Source organism: Microtus oregoni, unplaced genomic scaffold (assembly GCF_018167655.1).
Source record: "Microtus oregoni isolate MIOR12 unplaced genomic scaffold, Mior012 000055F_ref0000237, whole genome shotgun sequence".
NCBI lineage: Eukaryota > Metazoa > Chordata > Mammalia > Rodentia > Cricetidae > Microtus > Microtus oregoni.
This window is the reverse complement of record NW_024543831.1, coordinates 10,220,506-10,242,121: the sequence shown is the minus strand read 5'-3', so window position 1 is coordinate 10,242,121 and position 21,616 is coordinate 10,220,506. Positions and strand designations below refer to the sequence as shown.

General features: G+C 41.5%; 1 protein-coding gene across 2 annotated transcripts in view; it reads left to right on the top strand.

Moving 5' to 3' along the window:
* The first annotated feature begins 1,546 nt into the window (after positions 1 to 1,546).
* Positions 1,547 to 21,616, top strand: part of Ddx10 (DEAD-box helicase 10) — a 154,694-nt gene continuing 134,624 nt past the window's right edge. For both annotated transcript variants that reach the window (XM_041638558.1, XM_041638557.1), the window contains exons 1-8: positions 1,547 to 1,792; positions 7,712 to 7,772; positions 9,901 to 10,031; positions 11,499 to 11,657; positions 12,652 to 12,772; positions 13,813 to 14,002; positions 18,750 to 18,876; positions 20,841 to 21,003. In XM_041638558.1, the coding sequence (XP_041494492.1) occupies positions 1,607 to 1,792; positions 7,712 to 7,772; positions 9,901 to 10,031; positions 11,499 to 11,657; positions 12,652 to 12,772; positions 13,813 to 14,002; positions 18,750 to 18,876; positions 20,841 to 21,003 (1,138 nt within the window). In that variant the 5' untranslated portion in view covers positions 1,547 to 1,606. The remainder of the gene's footprint in view (positions 1,793 to 7,711; positions 7,773 to 9,900; positions 10,032 to 11,498; positions 11,658 to 12,651; positions 12,773 to 13,812; positions 14,003 to 18,749; positions 18,877 to 20,840; positions 21,004 to 21,616) is intronic.

The following is a 21,616-nucleotide window of genomic DNA, read 5'->3' as shown; positions in this document are numbered from 1 at the left end:
AGCCTTTATTCTTACAGGGTGAATAATATTTCCCTTTATGTATGTACCACGTTTATACCTTAATTTGTGGATGGAAACTTAAGAGTGGCTGCCATCAGTGTGGGCATTTTAGTATGTCTGAAGCTCTGCCTTGCAATTCTTTTGGGTTTATTTCCAGAGACAGAATTGCTGGATTATGGTTATTCTCTTGCCATATTTTGAAGACCACACACACACACACACACACACACACACACACACTTCTTCTTCATATTGAGCCTATATCTGGTGTATTGAATGTGGCGATAGCCTAGATCTCTGTTTTGAATAAGTGGCTTCAAATTTGCTGATAAGGCATACAGTTAGGGTATTTGTGTTGATGTGTGGGGTCAAAAGGTGAACGTAAAGGCCTAAACACTCTAGGTACATATAAACTTTCAACCTAATTCTCTGATCGCAGTTACCATAACCTGGACCCTCCCCATCCCAAGTCCAATGGGTGCTTGTAGCGGCCCTATGTAAATGTGTCCTGAAATCTAATTAATCAAAAATAAATTCACTTAAAAAGGAAACTAATTAGCAGAGCAGTGGTGGTGCATGTCTTTAATCTCAGCACTCAGAAGGCAGAAGTAGGCGGATCTTTGTGATTTCAAGGGCAGCCTGGCGTACAGAAGGAGTTGGTTCAGAACAGCCAGAGATCGTACACATAGAAATGCTGTATGGAAAAACGAGGAAAAAGGAAACCAATGGGGTTTATTCAACATATTTTCTCTATTTTTTTTAGCTATCATTTTTTTTTTGTTTGTTTGTTTTTCGAGACAGGGTTTCTCTGTGGCTTTGGAGCCTGTCCTGGAACTAGCTCTTGTAGACCAGGCTGGTCTCGAACTCACAGAGATCCGCCTGCCTCTGCCTCCCGAGTGCTGGGATTAAAGGCGTGCGCCACCACGGCCCGGCCTCATTTTGTTTTTAAATAGCATTTTAAGGTAAATTCAGTCAGTTTGTATTGGTACCCTAGTTAATGTGGTTAAAGTCTGAAGACGCTGAGGGGAAAACTCTGAAAGATATAAATGTCCTTTTTTATTCCTAGAGACATACTTTGTAGTGGAAGGGAACAAGTCACTAATCAGCAGATTTTGAAAAATCTTTCTACTCTCAGGGTCAAAATATGCAGAACGAAGATTGTGATTACAAACCACATAGTCTATAACTTGTGGAAGCGTGCTCTCGAATGCTGGGTACATCTGAAAGCAGAGCAAATGGATAACAGTACTTTAACTTTGGGTAATATGACATCACCATAGTAGCAAAAAACTGCGCACACGCGCTTGTTTCAAAAAGCTCTCTGGCCACCCTCCCTACCCCTCCTGTAGCAGCTGAGCTTTGCCAGTTCCCCAGAGCACGCGTCTCGAGATCGCTCCGCCCTGCGGAAGCCAAAACACCAATCATAGCCTGCTCACTGTTGTCGTCATTAGAGTGCGCCCACCCTTCAAAGGTCTGGGGCGGGCTTTCGGCCTTGCGCACGCGCTCCTGCGGGTCCTGCACACGCTGATTTCGCGTCTTCCGTCTGGGACCTAAGGCTTAAGGTGTCTCGGCTCAGGGGGCGGCGTGGCTCCTGGTCTCCGCCACCATGGGCAAACCGCATGATTCTCTGGGTCAGGGAACCCGACCCGACCCAGTGCGAAGCTTCAATCGCTGGAAGAAGAAACACAGCCACAGGCAGAACCAAAAGAAAGAGCGGAGGAAGCAGCTGAAGAAGCCGGAATGGCAGGTCGAGCGCGAGGGGATCAGCCGCCTCATGCAGAACTACGAGAAGGTGAGGCGGGCTCAGGGGAGCGCGGGTGGGCGCAGCGGCCGTGGTTCTCGGGGGATGCTGTGAGGGAAAGGGGCGGACCCGGCCAGGGAGCTCTCACAGGTCGTCTGTTGGGTGTCGCTACCCAGGTCTGGCTCCTCTGCTTGCCACAGTTCAGGGAAAAGTGATAGAAACGCAGCGATACTCCGGGTAGGGACGCTTAGTGCAGCAGTGGTTACAGAATAGGGTGGTAGTAGTGGTGAGAGTTGTGTAAAGACCATGGCCAGTGGAGGGAGAGCCGAGGATGTTGTTCAGTGGAGTGCTTGTCCAACATTGAGGAAGCCATCCGTTCGGTCTCCAGTTCCACCTAAACGGAGCACGTTCTGAGACTAGGGAGGTGGAAGCAGGGGGATCAGAAGTTCGGTCTTCCACAGCTTTATAGCAAGTTCGAGGTCAGCCCGGGATTCATGAAACTGTCTCAGAAATAAAATAAATAAGATAATAAAATATGGAATGATATAAAAGACTGCTGTTGTTCTTGGAAAATGTTTAAAATAGTAGAAAAAGTATCTACCTTTAAAAGTGCTCTCCATGTGTTTTACATATATCCTTGCCCCTATCTTAGGTATGGATCTTAATATTCCATCTTATGGATGAGACCAGTAGAGTTTGGAGAGCTTGAGAACTTGTCCTAATTCTCACATCTAGTGGTATGGGGCTGGAACTTAGACCTGTGTTTATTTCCAAACTTTTGCTTATAAGTTGGGCACGTGGCCGCATCCCTTAGCATAATCCTCTGATCGTGTCTTATTTCCTTACTCCATGTTTTTCAATGAGAGTCAGTGTAGAGAATCTGGACTGTGCTGGTTTGTTACTTGGTACCCCCACCTTGTAGCGAACGTTCCTCCATAAGTAGTCCCATAGTTAAGGCTTTGACAGGCTGACATTGTTTTCTGCCCCAGGCTTCTGCTCCTGCTCCTTAGGAATGTTACTTCCTTTCCTTCCCCATAAAACCCGTATTTTTCAGCATTCATCTACCTCACTTTCCCTCTCCGTGAATGCCACCTTTCTATTATAGGGTCTTAACACAAGTGGAACCATATTGGACATTACTTGTTATCTATTCTTAAACATCAACACTGAGATAATCTTTTTAGAGTTGTTAGGTAGCATTTAAGAGTCAGTTTGGGTTTTGAGTTCAGATGATTCGAGGTTTTTTGTTCACCAACTGTGTGACTTTGGTTATGTTTCTTCTGCTAGCTCCTCTCTTGTCTTTAAAAGGTTTAGCAATAGCACCTACCCTATAAGCTGTCAGGAATTAGTAAGATACTGTGTGGGAAGCATTATTCACAACATCGGTCACACAGAATAATCAGGTAAAGGAGAAGCCATTACAAACAAATTGCTGTGGGGCCAGGGTGTGTCTGTGATGTGGCAGCAGTGGGGCACACCTTTAATCCCAGCACTCTGGAGACAGAGCCAGGCTGATCTCTGAGTTCGAGGCCAGCCTCGTCTACCAGGACAGCCAGGGCTATGCATAGAAACTCTGTATCTCAAAAAGCCAAAACCAGCCAACCAAACATAAAAAACAAATTGTCTTTGGATTTCATTTTGGACTGTGATGAGAATTGCTTCGGGAATCTAGCCTTAGCCTTTGTTTGATTTACTCCTTATTTTGCTCTACCCAGAACTTTTCTGAGTTCACATCCTTATTTCTGCCTATGCTGAGTGTCTGCACATACAGAATACCATTAAGGCTAACAGTCATTATCTTCTCTACCTTACTTCAGCCTTCCTTAACCAGTTTTCTGTTGTCATTGTAACACATTGCCATAGACCACTGGTTTAAAAGCTTATAGTTTCACACCCCTGAAGTCCAGATTGTAATAAAAATCAGGGTGTCAGCAAGGCCACCATGCTACCTTTGCTAGGCTCTGAGGGTGAATCCCTTTTTTTTCTTCTTCCAGCTTGAGGCTGCTGATCCTTGGCTTGTGACTACCTAGGTTATGGGACCATGTGAGTGGGAGCATTTGTATGTTGGAAGTGTGTGGTGTGTGTGTGTGTGTGTGTATGTGTAAAACGGTGAGTATATGGAACATGTGAGGCAGTGTGGGCAGGTGGGTAGGAGGGTACCTAAGGGCAGGATATATATATGTGGGAGTGTGGGTATGTGTGTGGGAGGGTTTGTTTGTGGGAAGGATATGTGTGTAAAGGTCTGGATTAGAGGTCTGTGTGGGTGGGTAAAGTGTGGGGGTGATTGAGAATGGAGCGAGTGCATGGGAAGGAAGACCTTGGCATGGTAGGAGAACTGTGTGTGTGTGTGTGTGTGTGTGTGTGTGTGTGTGAGAGAGAGAGAGAGAGAGAGAGAGAGAGAGAGAGAGACAGAGACAGAGAGAGAGACAGAGAGAGAGACAGAGACAGACAGACATTGGGTGTTGTGGGAAAAGATGCATTTGTGTGGGTGGTAGAATATATGTGTGTGGAGGAGTAGGGTGTGAGTGAAACTTGTGGAATATGTGTGTGTGTGTGTGTGTGTGTGTGTGTGTGTGTGGGATTGGAGTGTTGGAAGATGTCTGGGGAGTTAGGGTGTGCAGTGAAGGTATAGGGGAGAGGTTGGCATCCTGAGGAGGGAGGTGGCGTGTGTGTGCCCATGTGATGCAGAAGTAATTGAGGCTTATTGAGGCTATGGAGCTAATTGTTTTAGTTCAGCAACTGTTTTCACTGTTATAATCGGCCGTGCTATATAGAAATGCTGCATTCTACAAATTTTTTTAAATCAAAATTTGACCTGGTGGTTGGAGGCAGATTGCTTTTTCTCTTGATTGAAGTAAATGGAACATTCTGTAGCATTTTTATCCTTTTCTTCATGGATTAACTTTTTTGAGAGACAGGTGTTATCAGGCTGGGGAGCAGTCAGGAGGGTGCGAGGTAGAAAGTTTAAGAGGGTGATTAAATCATGATCCATTGTATTCTGCCCTCTTTAACCAGCCAGTGTGGAAATCCTGAAAAGTATTTGCCCACTGTTTCTAAAGGACACCATGTTTAGAGGGAATTTGAGCCCTGAGGCGTCTGAGTGGTGGGAATACTCGTCACTGTCTCAGGAGTGGTTACTTCGTTTATACAATCTCAGGTCATCTGTTGTAGGTTTCAAGAATTCCTTTGAATATAATCTTCTAGAGTAGGGGTTGACAAAGTGTTACATGACTTTGTGAGGCATGCAACCTGCCACAACTATGTAGATAGTGTACAAATGACTGGCTGTAGCTGTTTTTCACCAAAAATGTTGTCAAAGTCAGGTGGCAAATTGAATTTGACTAGTAGGCATTAGCTAAATTGAAACTTCCTATTTTTCCTTATGATAGCATGTGCATATCTCTGTACTGGAATGATTGACAGTGATATGTTAAAACAGTTCCAATTTTCCCAGTTGAATCTCTAGGTGGCTAACAGACTTTAGAAAGATGCTTTATGGTTTATGCTTTGAAAGCACTGCTTGCCTGCGCTATGTCTGGTGGAGCTTGCTGAGCGTGCTGGCTGCCTCTTTCTTTCTGTATTAGTTACTTTTCTCTTTGCTATGTTCAAAATTACCTGATAAGAAGCAGCTTAAAGAAGGAAGGGTTCATTTCGACTGTAGTGAGGAGATACAGTCTGCCATGGCAGGGAAGACCTGGTGGCAGGAACATGAGGCCACTGGTCATCTTGTGTCTAGAGTCAGGAAGCAGAGGAAATTGAATATTGGTATTCACTTAATTTTCTCCTTTTTATTCAGTCTAGAATTCCAACCTATGAAATGGTGTTGCCCACATTTAGGTCTTTTCATCCCAGTTAGCCCAAACTAGAAATTCTGGACAGTTATGTCAAGAAGTTTGTCTGCTGTGTGATTTAGATCTCATCTAGTTGATTACGTCAAGTCTCACAAGACCATCTCTTGCAGCTTGACTCTGAACATAGCAATTTAAAGGTGTGGCCTTACGCTCGTTTTCCGCCATTGGCGCAAAACCATCTCATAATGCAAAATGCGTCTGTTCCATCTCTAAAAGTCCTCATAATTTTGAACACTCCCAACATTGTTTAAAATGCCCTAGTCTCCTCTGAGGCTAGGCAAGCTCTTAAGTGTGAGCTCCTATAACATAAAAACAAGTTTCATAGTTCTAGTATGTAATAGCTCATAGAGAACATTCTCATTCCGAAAGGAAGGAATGGGATTGTAGCAAGGATGATTTGGTGAAAGCAGTACTGAAACCTACCAGGGCAAACAAACAAATCCTGAAACTCCAGGTCTGACATAGGAGACTAACGCAGGAATCATCTGGGCTCCAGAGGGCTGAGTAGTGCCGCCTCTGTAGCTTTCTCACCTGCAGCACACGTGCCCTCTCCTGGGTGGCTCCGTTCTGTGACTGAGCTTTCTTTCATCAGTGATGTCCCTTGGGCTGGCGTCTTGAGTTCATCACACAGTCACACAATGGCTTCTCACGGCCTCCTCTGCCACACGTTCACCTGACCTTGGTGACTTTTAGAACCTTAGCACAAACCTCCATGATCCCCTAGTCTTGCATCTTTCATGTCTGTGCCTGCAAAACTAGCACCATGTGGATGGCATTGCCAGACTGTAGGCTCTGCTGTCAGCCTGAGATAGAGCCTGGCCACTGTGGAGTCTGCTTGGGTCAGCTTCTTTGTGTCGACCCCAGAAACACTTCCTGGGTGTTAGGGAACTTCTTCAGTGGCCTTCTCAGTTTAGGCCTGTTCCTTTCAAAGGAATTTCCTTTAGATGGAGACTTCAGTAGAAAGTCCTGTTCTTGAGGTACCTTATCAAGATTCCCCTAATGGTGCCAATCTGACAGTTTACTCAGCAGTCATATTTCCTGAAACTTCAAACTTCCTTCTCTCCTTGTCAAATGGTACATTTTCCCTCTCTGTCTGCTTCATCTGTTGCATGTGTTCACTGCAGACCAGGAAGAGCAGTAGCTATAGCCACGACACTGACAGGCTGACTGCTGTCCTGGCTTGAGAGTCCCTTGCAAAGCAAATTCATTCATTACTTTAGAATTTGTATTCTCTCCTGTTTCCAGGACACGGGCAGAATGCAGTCAGAGTCCTGGGCAGAGTGTGACATGAATGGTTTCTAGGACGGTTCTGGATAGTTCTTTGTCCCTCTGACCCTCACGGACTGGGCCTCCCCGTCTGCATTTCTCGGCATTCTGGTCTGTTGAACTGCATCCCAATCTCACTCAGGTGCGCTTGCACACCCCGGACTTCTCTCGCTTCCTCTCATACTCTTCTACCTTCCTCTCCCAGACAAGTGTGAAGCCTAGAGAGCACATCGTCAGGCTTGTCACTGCAGTAGCCCCACTTCTAGGAACCATTTTCCTCTGTTAGTTACTTGTCCCATTGTTGGGACCTTAAGGAGGGGAGGGTGCATTTCGACTTTTAGTTTGAGGGGATTCAGTCTGTCTTGGCAGGACTGTGAGATGGCAGCAGGACATGTTTTGTCCACAGTCAGGAGACGGGTGAATGCTGGTGCTGACTACGTCTAGGTTGGGCCTTCCCATCTCTGTTAACCCAATCTAGAAACTGCACCACAGACATATCTAAAAGCTTGTTTCCTGGTGATTCTATATTCTTTCAAGTTGACAATGGGTGTTGAACATGACTCCTTCCACCTTTGGATATTCTGCATCCTGTGAAAGCAGCGCATTAGTTAATGGCGCTACAAGTATGAGGAAGGAGAAGCACATTGTATGCCCAGCGTAGAGGAGTATCTGCCAGTTGTTTCCTCCGTTTTTGATTCATGCTAATTGAATAAGTAGCTTTTATTTAGAAGGATGAGCAAGGCAGCACAATGTAGGGTAAGCGGGGGGAAGGGCGTGCATTATGAAACTAATGAATCACCCAACATTTCTTGTCTTATCTGATATTATTTCTTTTTCACAATCTTTTTTCCAGATAAATGTAAATGAAATTACAAGATTTTCAGATTTCCCTTTGTCCAAAAAAACATTGAAAGGTAGGTATATATGATCCTTTTAGGATAGATTGTTAGATTTATTCATGTCTTTTCAGTTTTGTAATAATTGCACATGTACGTTCATATGTATACCTGTATGTATGTACCTGTGTGTAGAGGCCAGATGACAGACAGCCTTGGGTATTATCTTCAGGAAATGGTTCTTTCTTTTAAGGTAGGGTGTCTTATTGACCTGGAGCTCACTCATTAGACAAGATTGGCTGGCCACCAAGACTCAGGAGTCTTCCTGTTTTCACCTCCCAGTCGAGGTTAAAAAGCACATACCACCATGTGTGGCATTATTCGTAGGTCCTGGGATAGAACTCAGGTCCTCATGCTTGTGAGGTTAGCGCTTTACTGATTGAGACATCTCTCCAGCCCCGTGCCTTTGTTTGTTCTCTGTAGCTTTGGGTGCCTGTCCTGGAACTTGCTCTATAGACTAGGCTGGCCTCAAATTCAGAGATCGGCTGTCTCTGCCTCCTGAGTGCTGGGATTAAAGGGGTGTGCCACCACCGCCCGGCTCAACCCTGTCCCTTTTCTTTATCCCTAGGTCTGCTTTCTTGAAATAGTTTTATTTTGTAGTTGAGGATAGCCTTGACTCCTTTTGTAGTCCAGGCTATCCTCAGCCTAAGCACAATCAGGCATGGACCATCAAACCATCTCTCAAATACTGAATTCTAACCATTTTTATTTCTTATTTTTTTCTGGAGTGATTGAAGATTAGTTAAAAAGGATCAGGAATCTCTGGAAAATTAGAATGAAACTTGATTCTGTTAAATAGGAGAGTAACAAAAATATCTTACCCTTTGCATTAGTAGTTTTAGGGTAGCCATAACAAAATAATAGCTTTAAGCAGTAGGAATTTTCTTAGAATTGATGACTAGAAGTCCAGGTGCAAGATGCTGGCAGAAATAGTTTCAGGACTTTAAGAGACGGGTCTGTGGTAGGCTTGCCTCCTTGACTTGCAGATAGCTTCTCTTTTGGAGTGATTTTTTTTTTTTGACAAATATTGTGTATGTTTATGGTATGCAATAGTATGACTTGAAATATGTATATAAATTAAACTCATTAATGTGCTTATTTTTCCTGCATGGTAAAAACATTTAAATATACTCTCAGCAATTTTCAAGCATTAAAAAAAGCATATAACTGACTATAGTTACTGTGATACCATGATGTATAATATATTTAGTTTTTGTTTTTGAGATAGGTCTCATGTATCCCAGATTGGCCCCGTGACCACTATTGCTCTGTAACTGAGGATGACCTTGAACTTCAGATCTTCCTGTCTCTGTGTCCTAACTACTGGTTTATAGGCATGTATGCAGGGGTCAAACCCTGGGCTTCATCCATCTAAGTAAACACTCTACCTACTGAACTCTCTTCATCCCATGAGGCATCTCTTGAACGTATTCCAACCTGTGTAACTTTGTGTTCTTTGAGTAACAGCTTTCTAGCTCCGTATTCCCCCAGTTTCTGGCAATGAGCATTCTTTTTGTTCTTAGGGTCTATAAATACGAGGTCATCTGGGATCTATCTTTCTGTGCCTGGCTTGTTTCATTTAATATGATTCATTCTAGGTTCATCCATGTTGTCACCATTCTGTGTATTGTCTTAAGGCCTCAAATAAGCCTCTGCCTTAAATTCTGGAGCAGTTAGTTTCCAGCTTAAAACAAAACAAAGCAAAGCAGCTAATTTATTATTATTTCTGGAGTGTGAGGTGTGTGTGTGGGGGGGATGGTGCGAGTGCCACAGTGAAGGTCAGACAACTGTGAAGGCAGCCCTCGCCTTTCACTTTGGTCCTGGGAATTGAACTCAGGTCATCAGGCTTGCACAGCAAGCACTTTACCTGATGAGCCAGCCATCTCACTGACCCATTTCCTGCAGCCTTGAAAGCTTGGAGCCATAAGCTTTTAGTTGTCTGGATCTAGGTCTCAGTGACGGAAGGTTTGGAAGTCTAGCCTGTAAGCCTCCAGCCCTTCAAAATTAAGTGAGCTGTTCTTTTCCTGATTTCCATCAGGGTAGTGCAGAAGAACTTCCAGCCATTTGTGATGGGGATGTATAGTCTGGCCTGTAGCATCATCCTTTAGGATTTTCTTAAGTATCCTTCTCCTCTCTACACTGCCAGGTTTACAAGAAGCCCAGTACCGCTTGGTAACAGAGATACAGAAGCAGACCATAGGGTTGGCTTTGCAAGGTAAAGACGTGCTTGGAGCTGCCAAAACTGGATCTGGCAAGACTTTGGCTTTTCTCGTTCCAGTAAGTACATTTATTTTGGATCAGAGCCTCTATTATATAATTTTATGCCATTCTGTACCTTCAAGGAAAACAGTTATATAAACAGTTGTTTAATGTTGGTTTTTCTGGCCAAATAGGAGCCACATCTCTCTTGTTCTCTTCCTGCTCTCACTCTGAGCTCCCACCTCAGAGCCTTGCCCATGGAAGCACTCAGTAACTTACCGCAGTGATGAGTCAGTCTGCTTTTATAAACCACTGCATTCTCAAGGAGGCGGATCTCCGGCTGTGGCAGTTTAGAGTGGTCCTGCTCTGTCTTTGTGCTTTGCTTGTTTCATTTGATATAATTCCCAGGAGACCTGGTGGGGAAAGCTGATCCCTGCCACTGGTATTTATACTTGCCACTTGTCTAGAATAATGCTGAAATATATTCATGTTGTGAGATTTCTTTCCCCAGGGAGATATAAGCAAATATCTCTATGTCCTTGCAGACACCACCAAAAAAACACAGTATGGTCCCACTAAAGCCCAACTTTGGGAACCAGGAAGTTTTTTGGACTTGCTTATAGAACATGAATGAGGGTTAAGAGGATGGATAACTCCAAAGCAACTGCACCACTGGAAAATGTCACCCCATCACCCCAGCTTGGGTTAGGACATCCCCATAGCTGCTCAGGCAGCTTCCCTTCAGTTGGCCCACTTCCTCTGTATACACTAGTATCTCTAGCTAATAAATGAGTGGGAGGGGGAGGGGTTACAGGAGGGGTGAGCAGAATCTCAGGTCAGGGTTCAGTGACCTTCCCACTTTCCGCTCTTGGTGGTAGTTACAGCTCTTCTGACTGAGATGGCAGCTGTTGAACTCGGGAGATTGTGTTCTACAGTAGCTCACTTCAATGGGATATGAGGGTTTGTTGAGAATTTTCTAGAACATTGGTAGCTGTCCTTCATAGTAATAGGGTAGTAGAACTGCTTAGGAATTCACTTACATCTCAGTTGCTTAGCTGGTTTCCTAATTCGGTTCCTTTCCTGATAGAAAGTCATGGTTTGTTTGAAATGCCTTAAAACTAGTTTTCTCTTCTCCTAGTTGATTATGATTTTTATAGCATTGTCTTTCTACATATAGAAATTCAGTCACTATAAAAACTATAGGAGCTATGCAGATTACAGTGTGTTTTCTGTTTAGAAAATAATTTTTTGTATCAGTTTCAGTGGTCTGTGGACTACACATACCCTCTCCAGTAGCTGGTCTTCTTGTTTGGTTCTGACATCAGATAAGTTGCCTTAGGGCTTCTCCTTCTCTTTTCCTTCTTGAGTTAGGGTCGGATGCTTCTTTAAATGGACAGAAAACATGTTTTCTTGGATTGGGTAAAACTCGTGAGAGGAATGCATTTTGTTTGATAGTGTCTTTGATTTAGAGGAAAAGGTTGAGATTTGAGTCTCAGTGTAGACTTTTCTAAGAGATGACTGAATACAAATTTTCTTGTCTTTAAGGTGCTGGAAGCCTTATACCGCCTGCAGTGGACTTCAGCAGATGGTTTGGGGGTTCTGATAATATCCCCTACTCGAGAACTGGCCTATCAGACATTTGAGGTTCTACGCAAAGTAGGAAAGAACCATGACTTTTCAGCTGGTCTCATCATTGGTGGAAAGGTTTGTCTTTACCTTTCTCTTCCTGCACTAGCACTATGCAGATGGCAGGGAAAAGGAGATGGAGGCTCACTCATCTAAAAGAATTGGCCTTCTAGGTTGGGTCTCAGGATGATCACTGTCACCCAGCGCCTAGGTCCAGAAAGTCTGTTCTTGTCAGCATCTGTGTTGATGAGGTTCTCAGACAGATGTACAGGTTAACTAGAGAAACCTATTTGTTTATGTGCTTTGAGAAAGAGACCATAGCAATAATGTGGACATAGTACCTTTTAATAGGATGTAGGCAGAATAGTTAAAAACCTTCTGTGTCATTACCACATGAAAGGAAGATAGATTGCTTTGAGGAATATTTATTTAGATCATGGTAAAGCCTGGTCAACTTTGGTTAACTTTTCAGTACATCTGAGATGGTTCTATCTGCTATGGTCACCTCTGAACCATGAGAAGTAGTTCTTGAATTTCTTTGCAAATGTACACAAACCAGGAAATGTAGCATCACAAACCTTACTTCTGTTCCTGTTACTTGTTTGTCTTTAACATTTAGTAGCATCTGATGGTTCTTGTCTCAAGGTAAACTGTAAATTGTAAACTGTGCTTGCTTAGCTCCCCATCTGTAGGTTGTGAGAGGCTGTATGGGAGAGCCTGTTCAGTGCCTCTGGTCCTGACTTAAAGAATGCGAGTAGTTCCAGTTTTTAAGACAGTTTTACTGACTTAACAGGAAATCAGGTCTTGGCGCAGTCATTTGTTAGTTTTTCTTAGCCTCAGAGTCGTGGATATAATGAAGGGGTCTAGAAGAGCTCTGAGCTTCTTAGGTCTTCCCGAGGACTTTGATATAATTTGGAAGTGTTGGTGTGCTGCAGAACTGGAAGGGAGAAGTGGTATTTATTTCTAAGAATCTAGACTGCTCTGATGGAATTCCACATCCAAGTGGCTTTTATAGTTGTGGACAGGCTGCTGTGAGGCATCTGTGTGTAACCAAGGAAACAACTCTTTGCAGGATCTAAAGCATGAAGCCGAGAGGATCAACAACATAAACATACTCGTTTGCACACCAGGCCGACTTCTTCAGCACATGGATGAAACAATATGCTTCCACGCCACCAGTCTCCAGATGTTAGGTGGGTCTGATGATTTCTCATAAGAAACAAAGCATCATTCCCCCCACAAAAACTCCCAACCCCCCAAACCCAAACCCCCTAAAATGCCAGCTCTTTACCAAGAAAGCCCTCCTGAGGTTTAAGAGTAGATCTGTCTTATTAATAACATGATGAAAACAATCTTGTACTCTTATTTTGACATTTGTGCTCTTAAGCCAAGAGAGTAGAAGGTTGATTTTTTTCCTTTATTAATGAAAGAGAAAAGTGAATGTACTCCATGGATTTAACTCGGTACTCACACCTGGGTGGGTGTGTATGGAGTCCAGAGGTTGATGCCAGGTGTCTTCCTCTACTGCTTTCCACTTTACTTACTGAGGCAGGGTCTTCTGGTGAATTCAGAGTTCCCCAGATGGGAAGTGCAGCTGACCAGCTTGCTCGGGGATCTCATATCTCTCAAGTGCTGGGACTTGGCTTTTCATGTGGCTGGGTAGCTGAACTTTAGTCTTTGTGTTATGTTTGTATGGCAGTGCTTGTCCACTCAGCCATCTTCCCAGCCCCCTCTTTTTTCTTTTCTTTTTTTCTTTTAAGTAATACCTAATTTTGGTAGCTTAAAAAGTCAAGTTTTTTGTTTTAATGAACTTTTTTCTTTTTTATAGAGATGCTACTTATTGGTATTTTAATAGCTTTTCATTTTGAGTGCTTCTGTACTTACAGAAAAGCTGCAGTGGTAGGGTTTCTGTATTGCCCTTTACCCAGTTGACCCTAGTTTTAAATTTGTACATAACTATGATTGATACCCTTGCCAATAGTGAGGTTAACAATGTACTATGTAAATTTAACACTAGTTTTCTTTGCTTATATTTTATCAGTTTTCCACTATATTATTATTTTGTTTTGAATTGGGATTCTGGGATTCGAACCCTGAACCTTGTACTTGCTAGGCGATTGCACTACCACTGAACCAAGGATAAGCTTTAGGATTCCAGGCAATGGTACTAAGTTGCATTTGGCATAATGTATTCTTTAACTATTGTAGAGCAACTTGCATCTTTGTTTTTCAGTTCTTGATGAAGCAGATCGGATCTTGGACATGGGCTTTGCTGACACCATGAATGCTATTATTGAAAATCTTCCCAAGAAACGCCAGACTTTACTTTTCTCAGCCACACAGACCAAATCTGTAAAGGACCTTGCACGCTTGAGTTTGAAAGACCCTGAGTACGTTTGGGTTCATGAAAAAGCAAAATACAGGTAGGAACTCTTTCCTCCCTGAACTCATATAGGCAGCTACATTATGGTAGGAACCAATACCTTTAGAACTTTATAATTTTAGCAACTGATGATTACTGCCTTGATCCATTATACTACTCTCTCTGTATCATTTCTTGACTGGAATATTTTCTGTCCACCAGCTGTCCTGTAAGCCATGTTAGGCTAAGGAACGGGTCTTAGAGGAAAGGGAGACCAATGGGTATGTGCTTTATTCTCTTTATCAGTGTTGAGGTTGAGTTGGTAGCTTACTTGAAACTGTGACCAGTTTTTTTTCTTTGTACTGACTCAGATTTGATGATTAATGATAACTCTGATTAATGATCTTTAGTATATAGATTTAAAGCATTTTTATGTCTTTCATGCAACAGAAATTATTTTATTTAATACTTTTTCTGGAGTTGTCCTGTACTTGTCTGAGAATGTGATATTTAGGCTATTTCTTGAGTCTATGTTTTTTAATATTAGCTTATTTCCTTTTATTTTGCTCTGTTAACACATTCCTTTGGTAGTTATGGCCAATTTACTTTAATTTTAAATACTTCTGTTTGTTTGAGACAGGACCTCATGTATCCCAGACTGGCCTCAAACTCACTCTAGGCTCTGCCTCTTGTGTGTTGGGAGTACATGCCTGTTCTACCATACAGGGTTTTGTTTGGTACTGGGTATGGAATTTAAGGCCTCAGGTATGCTAGGTAAGCACTATGCCTGTTGAGCTACATCCCTATCTGTTACAGAATTACAACAAGCTTGAAAGGAAAGTACTGAGTTTCTTTATGCTCCCTTCTGCCACATAGTCTCTTCTGTTACCAATATTTGCTAATAGAGTTGGACCTTAGCTGTATTGATGTAGTTAGTTACCTTATGGAATCTTGTCACCCCAAGTATATAGTTTTTGTTAGGACTAGTTGTTTAGATGGAATGTTCCCAGAGGCTCATATGTTGAAAGCTTGATCACTAGCCAGTAGTATTCGTGGGAAGTTTGGGGAACTTTTAGGGGTGCAGTGTAGTTTGAAGTCATTAAAGGCTTGATATTGAAGGATATATGGAAACCCTAAAGTTCTCTTCCCATTCCTTTTGCTTTCTGGCTGTCCATGAGGTAAGATTTCCTGTGTCGCGGGATTCCGACATAGGGCTGAATGAAATTGTCAGCAGAGGTGGGCGTGGTCACAGCTCCACACTGCTGTTGGTAGTGATCGGAGTTTATCAGAGTTGTTCACTTAGGCAAACCCAGAATTCTTGACTTTGGTGTAGAAAATAATTTCAGTACTAGATATTATGAAACAGTTTATTAAAAGAGATTATAATATATATAGATTTTCAGTATGAGGTTAAGAGAAAGAGGCACTTCAGAAAGGTAAGGCATTAAAGTGTGTATGTGGGTGTCTTAAAGGAGCATAGCACTTCGGTGTCTTTGTATAGGATTTTGGTGATTTTTGAAGTTATTATCTTCAAAGATTTGCCAAGGAATTTATTAACTGAGGTATTTTCTGAGGTGTATCTTGGCGTAGGTGGCGGGGACAGAGACTTAACTCCTCACTGTCACTGGCAGCAGTCAAAAGAGTTGCCTTTCCTATTAGGAACCTCCATTTGGGGATTGCTGAAAGGAATTTCGGGATAAGTCGTCATGATGCAGGGATTTTTAAAAAATATTTTTAATGTCGTTCCTAAGCAGTTGGGTTAATAGGGAGGTGCCCAGTGTGATCATAAGGAGTACTCAGACAGGGATAGGGGCTTCCACAGGGAGAGTCGTATCTTACTTTCAGTAGACTGGTTATATAGATCTGTGGCTTTCTAGGTTACATTGCTTATAGAGTGTAATTTATAATAAGGTTTAAAGGATCAAGGCTTTTTTTAATATTTATTTTAATGAATTTTTAAAAAATGATCTTTTCTCATTTTATATACTTTTCCCAGTTCCCATTCCCTCTCTTCTTCCCTCTTCCCCTACCTTCTCCCACCACACCCCTCCCCCATCCATTCCTCAGAGAGGGTAGGGCTTCCCATGGGGAGTCAACAAAGTCTGACACATCACTTTGAGGCAGGACCAAGGCCTTCCCCCCTATATTTAGGCTGAGCAAGGTATCTCTCCAAAAAGAAAGGGCCCCCAAAAGCCAGTTTAAGCACTAGGGATAAATCGTGGTCCCACTGCCAGTGACCCCACAGACTGCCTAAGCCACACAACTGTCACCCACATTCAGAGGGCCTAGTTTGGTTCTATGTATGTTCCCCCGCTCTCAGTCTGGATTCAGTGAGCTCCTACTAGCTCAGGTCAGCTGTTTCTGTGGCTCTCTCCATCATGGTCTTTGATCATCTTCGACTGGTCTCCAGAAGCTTGGCCCAATATTTAGCTGTGAATCTCTGTATCTGCTTCTATCAGTTGTTGGGTGAAGGTTTTATGATGATAATTAAGGTAGTTATCAATCTGATTACAGGGGCAGGCCAGTTTAGACATATTCTCCACTGTAGGTTGTATTCTTAGCTGGGGTCATCCTTGTGGATTCCTGGGAGTTTCCCTGGTGCCAAGTTTCACACTAGCCCCATAATAACTCCCACAATCAAGATAACTCTTTCCTTGCTCTCTCTCTGCCCTTACCCCCATCTCGACCATCCTGTTGTTCCCTCATGTTCTCCTCCAGCCACTTTCCCCTGCCCTTTTCCCTTGCCCTCCCCCTAACCCCAGCTTTCCATCTTGTGGTAGGAGTATTATGGTTATAGATATTCTTCTGCTTAGGTAGGTTCTGGTGATTTGAATTCAAGTTCTCATGCATATACTTGAATATGAACTTTAGCCATTGAACCATTTCCCAGTCCTGAGGTATCTCTTATAAAATATTTATCATTTTAGTTCTAAGCAAGCAAGATTATTTTTTCCTTGACAAGATAGCTTTAGGAAACATGTATTGTTCAGTAGGCCAGTTGGGCTTTATCAATGATGTCTGAAGGCTTTAAAATTTGTAGTGCTGAGAACTGAACCGAGGGCCTTGTGTGGGCCTGCAAGTATTCTCCCACTGCCCTATACCCCAGTCCTGACATATTTTCCTGCCAAAATGACTTTATTATCTCAGTGTAACATTTTATCCACTCACTTATTATAGAGCATCTTGATTACTTCTAAGTTGTGGTGGTTGGGAATAAAATGGTTAGATGTCTGGGTGCAGGTTTTTTGTGTGGACTGAATTTTCAGTTCTTTTGGGTAAATGCCAAAGAGTATGATTACTGGACTAGATGACAAGAATGGTTTGGGAAGAAAACTTCAAAAGTGGCTGTATCATTTTCAAAATCTGATCCTGGAGGCTCGTAAGTATATAGTGGAGTGTTTAGTAGTGTCTTGTTTTAAATTTGAATTCTCTTCATAAGCGATAAGTAAGAGGCATCTTATATGCTTATTGGTTGTGGAACATCTTATGTTCTTTCGTGATCTGACATTGCCTTTGGGCAGGTGACTGTTGAGAGATTTATTTATTTTTCTCCTAAATTGGTGATTTGTGCTTTCATAAGCATTCTTTGCGTTTTATGAAGAATGTTTTTTAATTGCATGTTTCGTTTGCAAATATTTGCTCACATCCTTTGGCTTTTCTTTTTCCTTCTCTTAATATAAGAGTTTATCATGAATTAGAAAATTTAAATTTCAATACTATTTTATCATTTCTTTTGCTATCTTAAAGTATTTGACTTTCAGTTTTTTGATTATCTCCGGTCTTACAGTACCAGAGTACTGTCTTATTCTGTTACTTATTTCTTTATTTAATGATGGATTCCAAAGGTCATTCCACAGTGATACATGAATATATCTCACATTCTTTTATAGTTGCATAATACCTTATGGTCTGGGTGTCTAATAGTTCATCCCACATGTTCCTTAGTAATGGACGTTTGAGTTGATTTTCTTTTTAAACCTTTGGTTTTAAATAATGCCATAATTTGGAATAAAATTATAAGAGTTTTTCCAATAGTAAATCTGTATGTACTTTTCAGACATTATTAGGAATTTTTTAACATGTAACAAATCGAGACGTTTATAATACATTCCTTAAAAATTTGTTTATTCATAATTTCACATGTATACATATATATATATACATATACAGTCACTACATTTCCATTGATCTCTCTTGCGCCCTCCCCCCATTGAACCTCTCTTTCCTAATAAGCCCCCTCTGACTTTCATGTCTACAATACAGCCCTATACCTGCTATATATGTACTTACTATCTACCAATGATTATCCGTTTGCTAGCCATTTCTTCATACTTTTGTGTACTAACCCATTTTAATGTTGTGTGCCCGTAAATGCTTCGGCATACATGATCATTATTGTGAGTTCAATATTAATATATTCTTTGTCAGATTTACCATGAAATATGCAGGTATTAAGTCTGAATTGCTTAGATGAATGCTTATATTTCTCTAATCCCTAACCCAATAAAAGATGTAGACATTAGCCATCAGCCCAGCAAAGTTCTCCTAAGCTGCTCCTCACAGACAGTGGTCTTTACCTTCTTCCTGTGGTTGACACTTGTGCTGCTGTGTATCTTTTCATACAACCTCTCGAGGATTCTGAATACATGTAGCCTTGGTGAGTTTCTCTTATAGGGGACAATAGAGAAAAAAATGTGTGTGTGATAGATATTGGGAGAATGGAGCACTGGTACATTTTTTTTTTTAGTGTTGATTTCAAAGCAGCACTATGACATTGTTAAAAGAATTTGTTTTCTTGATTCTACAAGCACCCCTGCTACACTGGAACAGAACTATATAGTTTGTGAGCTGCACCAGAAAATCAGCGTGCTGTTTTCCTTCTTGAGAAGCCACCTAAAGAAGAAGAGTATTGTGTTTTTCTCCAGTTGCAAAGAGGTATCGACTCCTGAATTTTTCCTTTTGAACGTGTTTGTGTTGGATCACCGTCTTTGAGCTGTCCTATTTCAGTTAGACAAATCATTACTCAGTGTGCTATGCAATGCTAGGAAACAGATCTATGAAGACTTATAATCCTGTATTTTTGTTGGAAAGGAAATCTGTTGTAGAATATTATTTTGAGGTGTGTTACTTTTGTTTATGCTTTGTTAAACTCTGTGAAGCTGTGATTCTTTGCATGTCTAAAACACTGATAGTCTAATAAAGAGTTGAATGGCCGGTAGCGAGGCAGGAGCAAGAATAAGTGGGGCTGGCAGGCAGAAAGAAGAAATAGACATCTGGAAGAGAAAGAGTAATGAGAGAACATGGGGAGGAAGATGTCAGGGACCAGCTGCCCAGCTGCCCAGCCAGCCACGGAGTAAGAGTGAACGTAAGATATACAGATGCAAGAAAAGGAAAAAGGCCGAGAGAGAGGCAAAAAGTAGTTGGAATAATTTAAGTTAAGGAAAGCTGGCAAGAAACAAGCCAAGCTAAGTCCAGGCATTTGTAAGTAAGATTAAGACTCCGTGGTATTTATTTGTGACTTGGGTGGTGGGTCCCCCCAAAAGACAAAAGAACAAAGTATAAGAAACAACTTACAGAAATCATGAATGAAACTTGAAGCCCATTGAAGGCAAACATTCGCTGTCTTTTCTTTAGTACTTCTTTAGGTATTAGTGATTCTGGGAGCATAGTATTCTTCATCAAAAGCATTGGCAGAAGGAATGGAGCTAGCTAGGTTAGTTGAAGCTTTTTGCAGTGTTGTAGTTTTTCCCTCCAAGAGTGTGGAACTGAATGTTCCTTTTGACCTGAGGCCCAAGTCCTTGTTTATGGTCATCTACAGACCTTTATCCTGCCCCTAGGTCAATAGCTGGTACTTTAAAGGCAAATATGAATTGTTATACCTTTTTAGGGTCCTTTTAGGGTCATTTGTCTCTTTGAAAAATCTTTCTGCAATATTTTGTCTATGTCCTTATTTAGTTAATAAATAATTGATGAATATCAGCCTTGTACTAGGAGTAAGGGATTCAGAGAAGTGTATTTGTTCTCCCTTAAGGAGAAGAGCTCATGGTTCATTTATATACTACTTTTATTGTGATTTTGGCATTTTTGTAGTTTCAAAAGTTAAGTTTCCTTTGGGTCCATTTTGTTTTTAATTTATGTGGACAAATTTTCTTAATATGTGTTAGAAGTAATATTGAATTCTGCCTCAGTCTGACAGCATCCAGTTAGTAGTAAGTACATAGTAAAGAAGTACAACTCAAACAGTAGTTAACTCCTTTAGACCTATACTTTGAAATACATTTATAGTAAAATTTTATTTATGTCTAAGTTATTTATTACATCTTATCTTTTTAGGAAGAAGGGTCAATTAAGTGCTCAGTCAGGGGAGAAGGTTAGCACAGCCTGTTTGTATAAGAAACATACAACTTGAGGACATTTTGTTGTAGAAATTTATGAATTACAATGATAGTAATAAAAGGCTTTCAAGCATAAAAACCTAAGCTGTATTCTGTGAGGGTCCAGAGATGGAGAAGAAAGTCGCAGGAGGGACGGAAACAAGGCTTTCTTCTGTTCAGAGTTGCTCACGGTTTTCTGTAGCTTTACTGTGAGGATCTCTTGGATATGTATATGATAACCATTTATTTTAAAGTACAGTTTTGTAGAAGTTGTATTCTTATAGCTGTTCAAAACTGTAAAGAATTTAGGTGACTAAAAAAATGTAAGAACAATTTTTTTTTAAATTTTATTTTTAGTGATTGAGATTTTTTAATTTTTTTTGACATCAAAATTGTTTTAGAAAATCTGTGAGCAAGAATGTTTTAAGACTTTAATTCTAGATTATGTTTCTTTTAAAAAACTGACAGTTGGTAAAATTTGTCCTCCATTCTGAGGATTAGACTTACCCTTCTGCTTGTGCCCAGGTTCAGTACCTGTACAGGGTGTTCTGCCGGCTGCGCCCAGGCATCTCTATTCTTGCTCTCCATGGTCGGCAGCAGCAGATGAGAAGAATGGAAGTCTACAACGAATTTGTCCGGAAGAGGGCTGCCGTGCTGTTTGCTACTGATATTGCAGCCAGAGGGCTGGGTAAGGGAGCTTGCTGGAGTACCATTCTGTGGTCATGGCAAATATATTTACTTATAGGGTGTTTTTCTGGAAATCGGAGTCTCAGATCTTGTGAGAGAGACTTTAGTACATTGGTAAGTTGATGAACATGACAGATGACAGTGAAACTTTGTGTAGTATTTGCATCTCTGGTGAGCTTGGTTACGTTTCATGGTAATTAAATCATAATCCCGAGGAGCCTCTGTGGTCATCAAAGGAGATGAAAGGTTGAAATTTTAAAGATAAGAAAATTCTTACAACTTTGAAAACTGAAATTTAGCAATAAAAATCAGTGAAATCCATTTTTTGACTAGTCACTTTGATTTTTAGCATCACTGTATTTAGCATCCTTTAACTTTACCTTCAGAAGGTACAGTGGTGACTGCACCTTGTAGCGTTGTGGGCAGCTACGGTGGAGGTGAGGAGAGAGCTAGTGGCCTGAGGTCTTCAGTCACTTTTCCTGTGTAATTCATCTTAAACATACATCAACAGTAGGGGATGTGCCACCGTATTTTAGCAGTTACTTTATCTTGAGATAGGGTCTCACTGTGTAGGTATAACTGGTCTCAAACTAGCTTTGTAGACTAGATTGGCC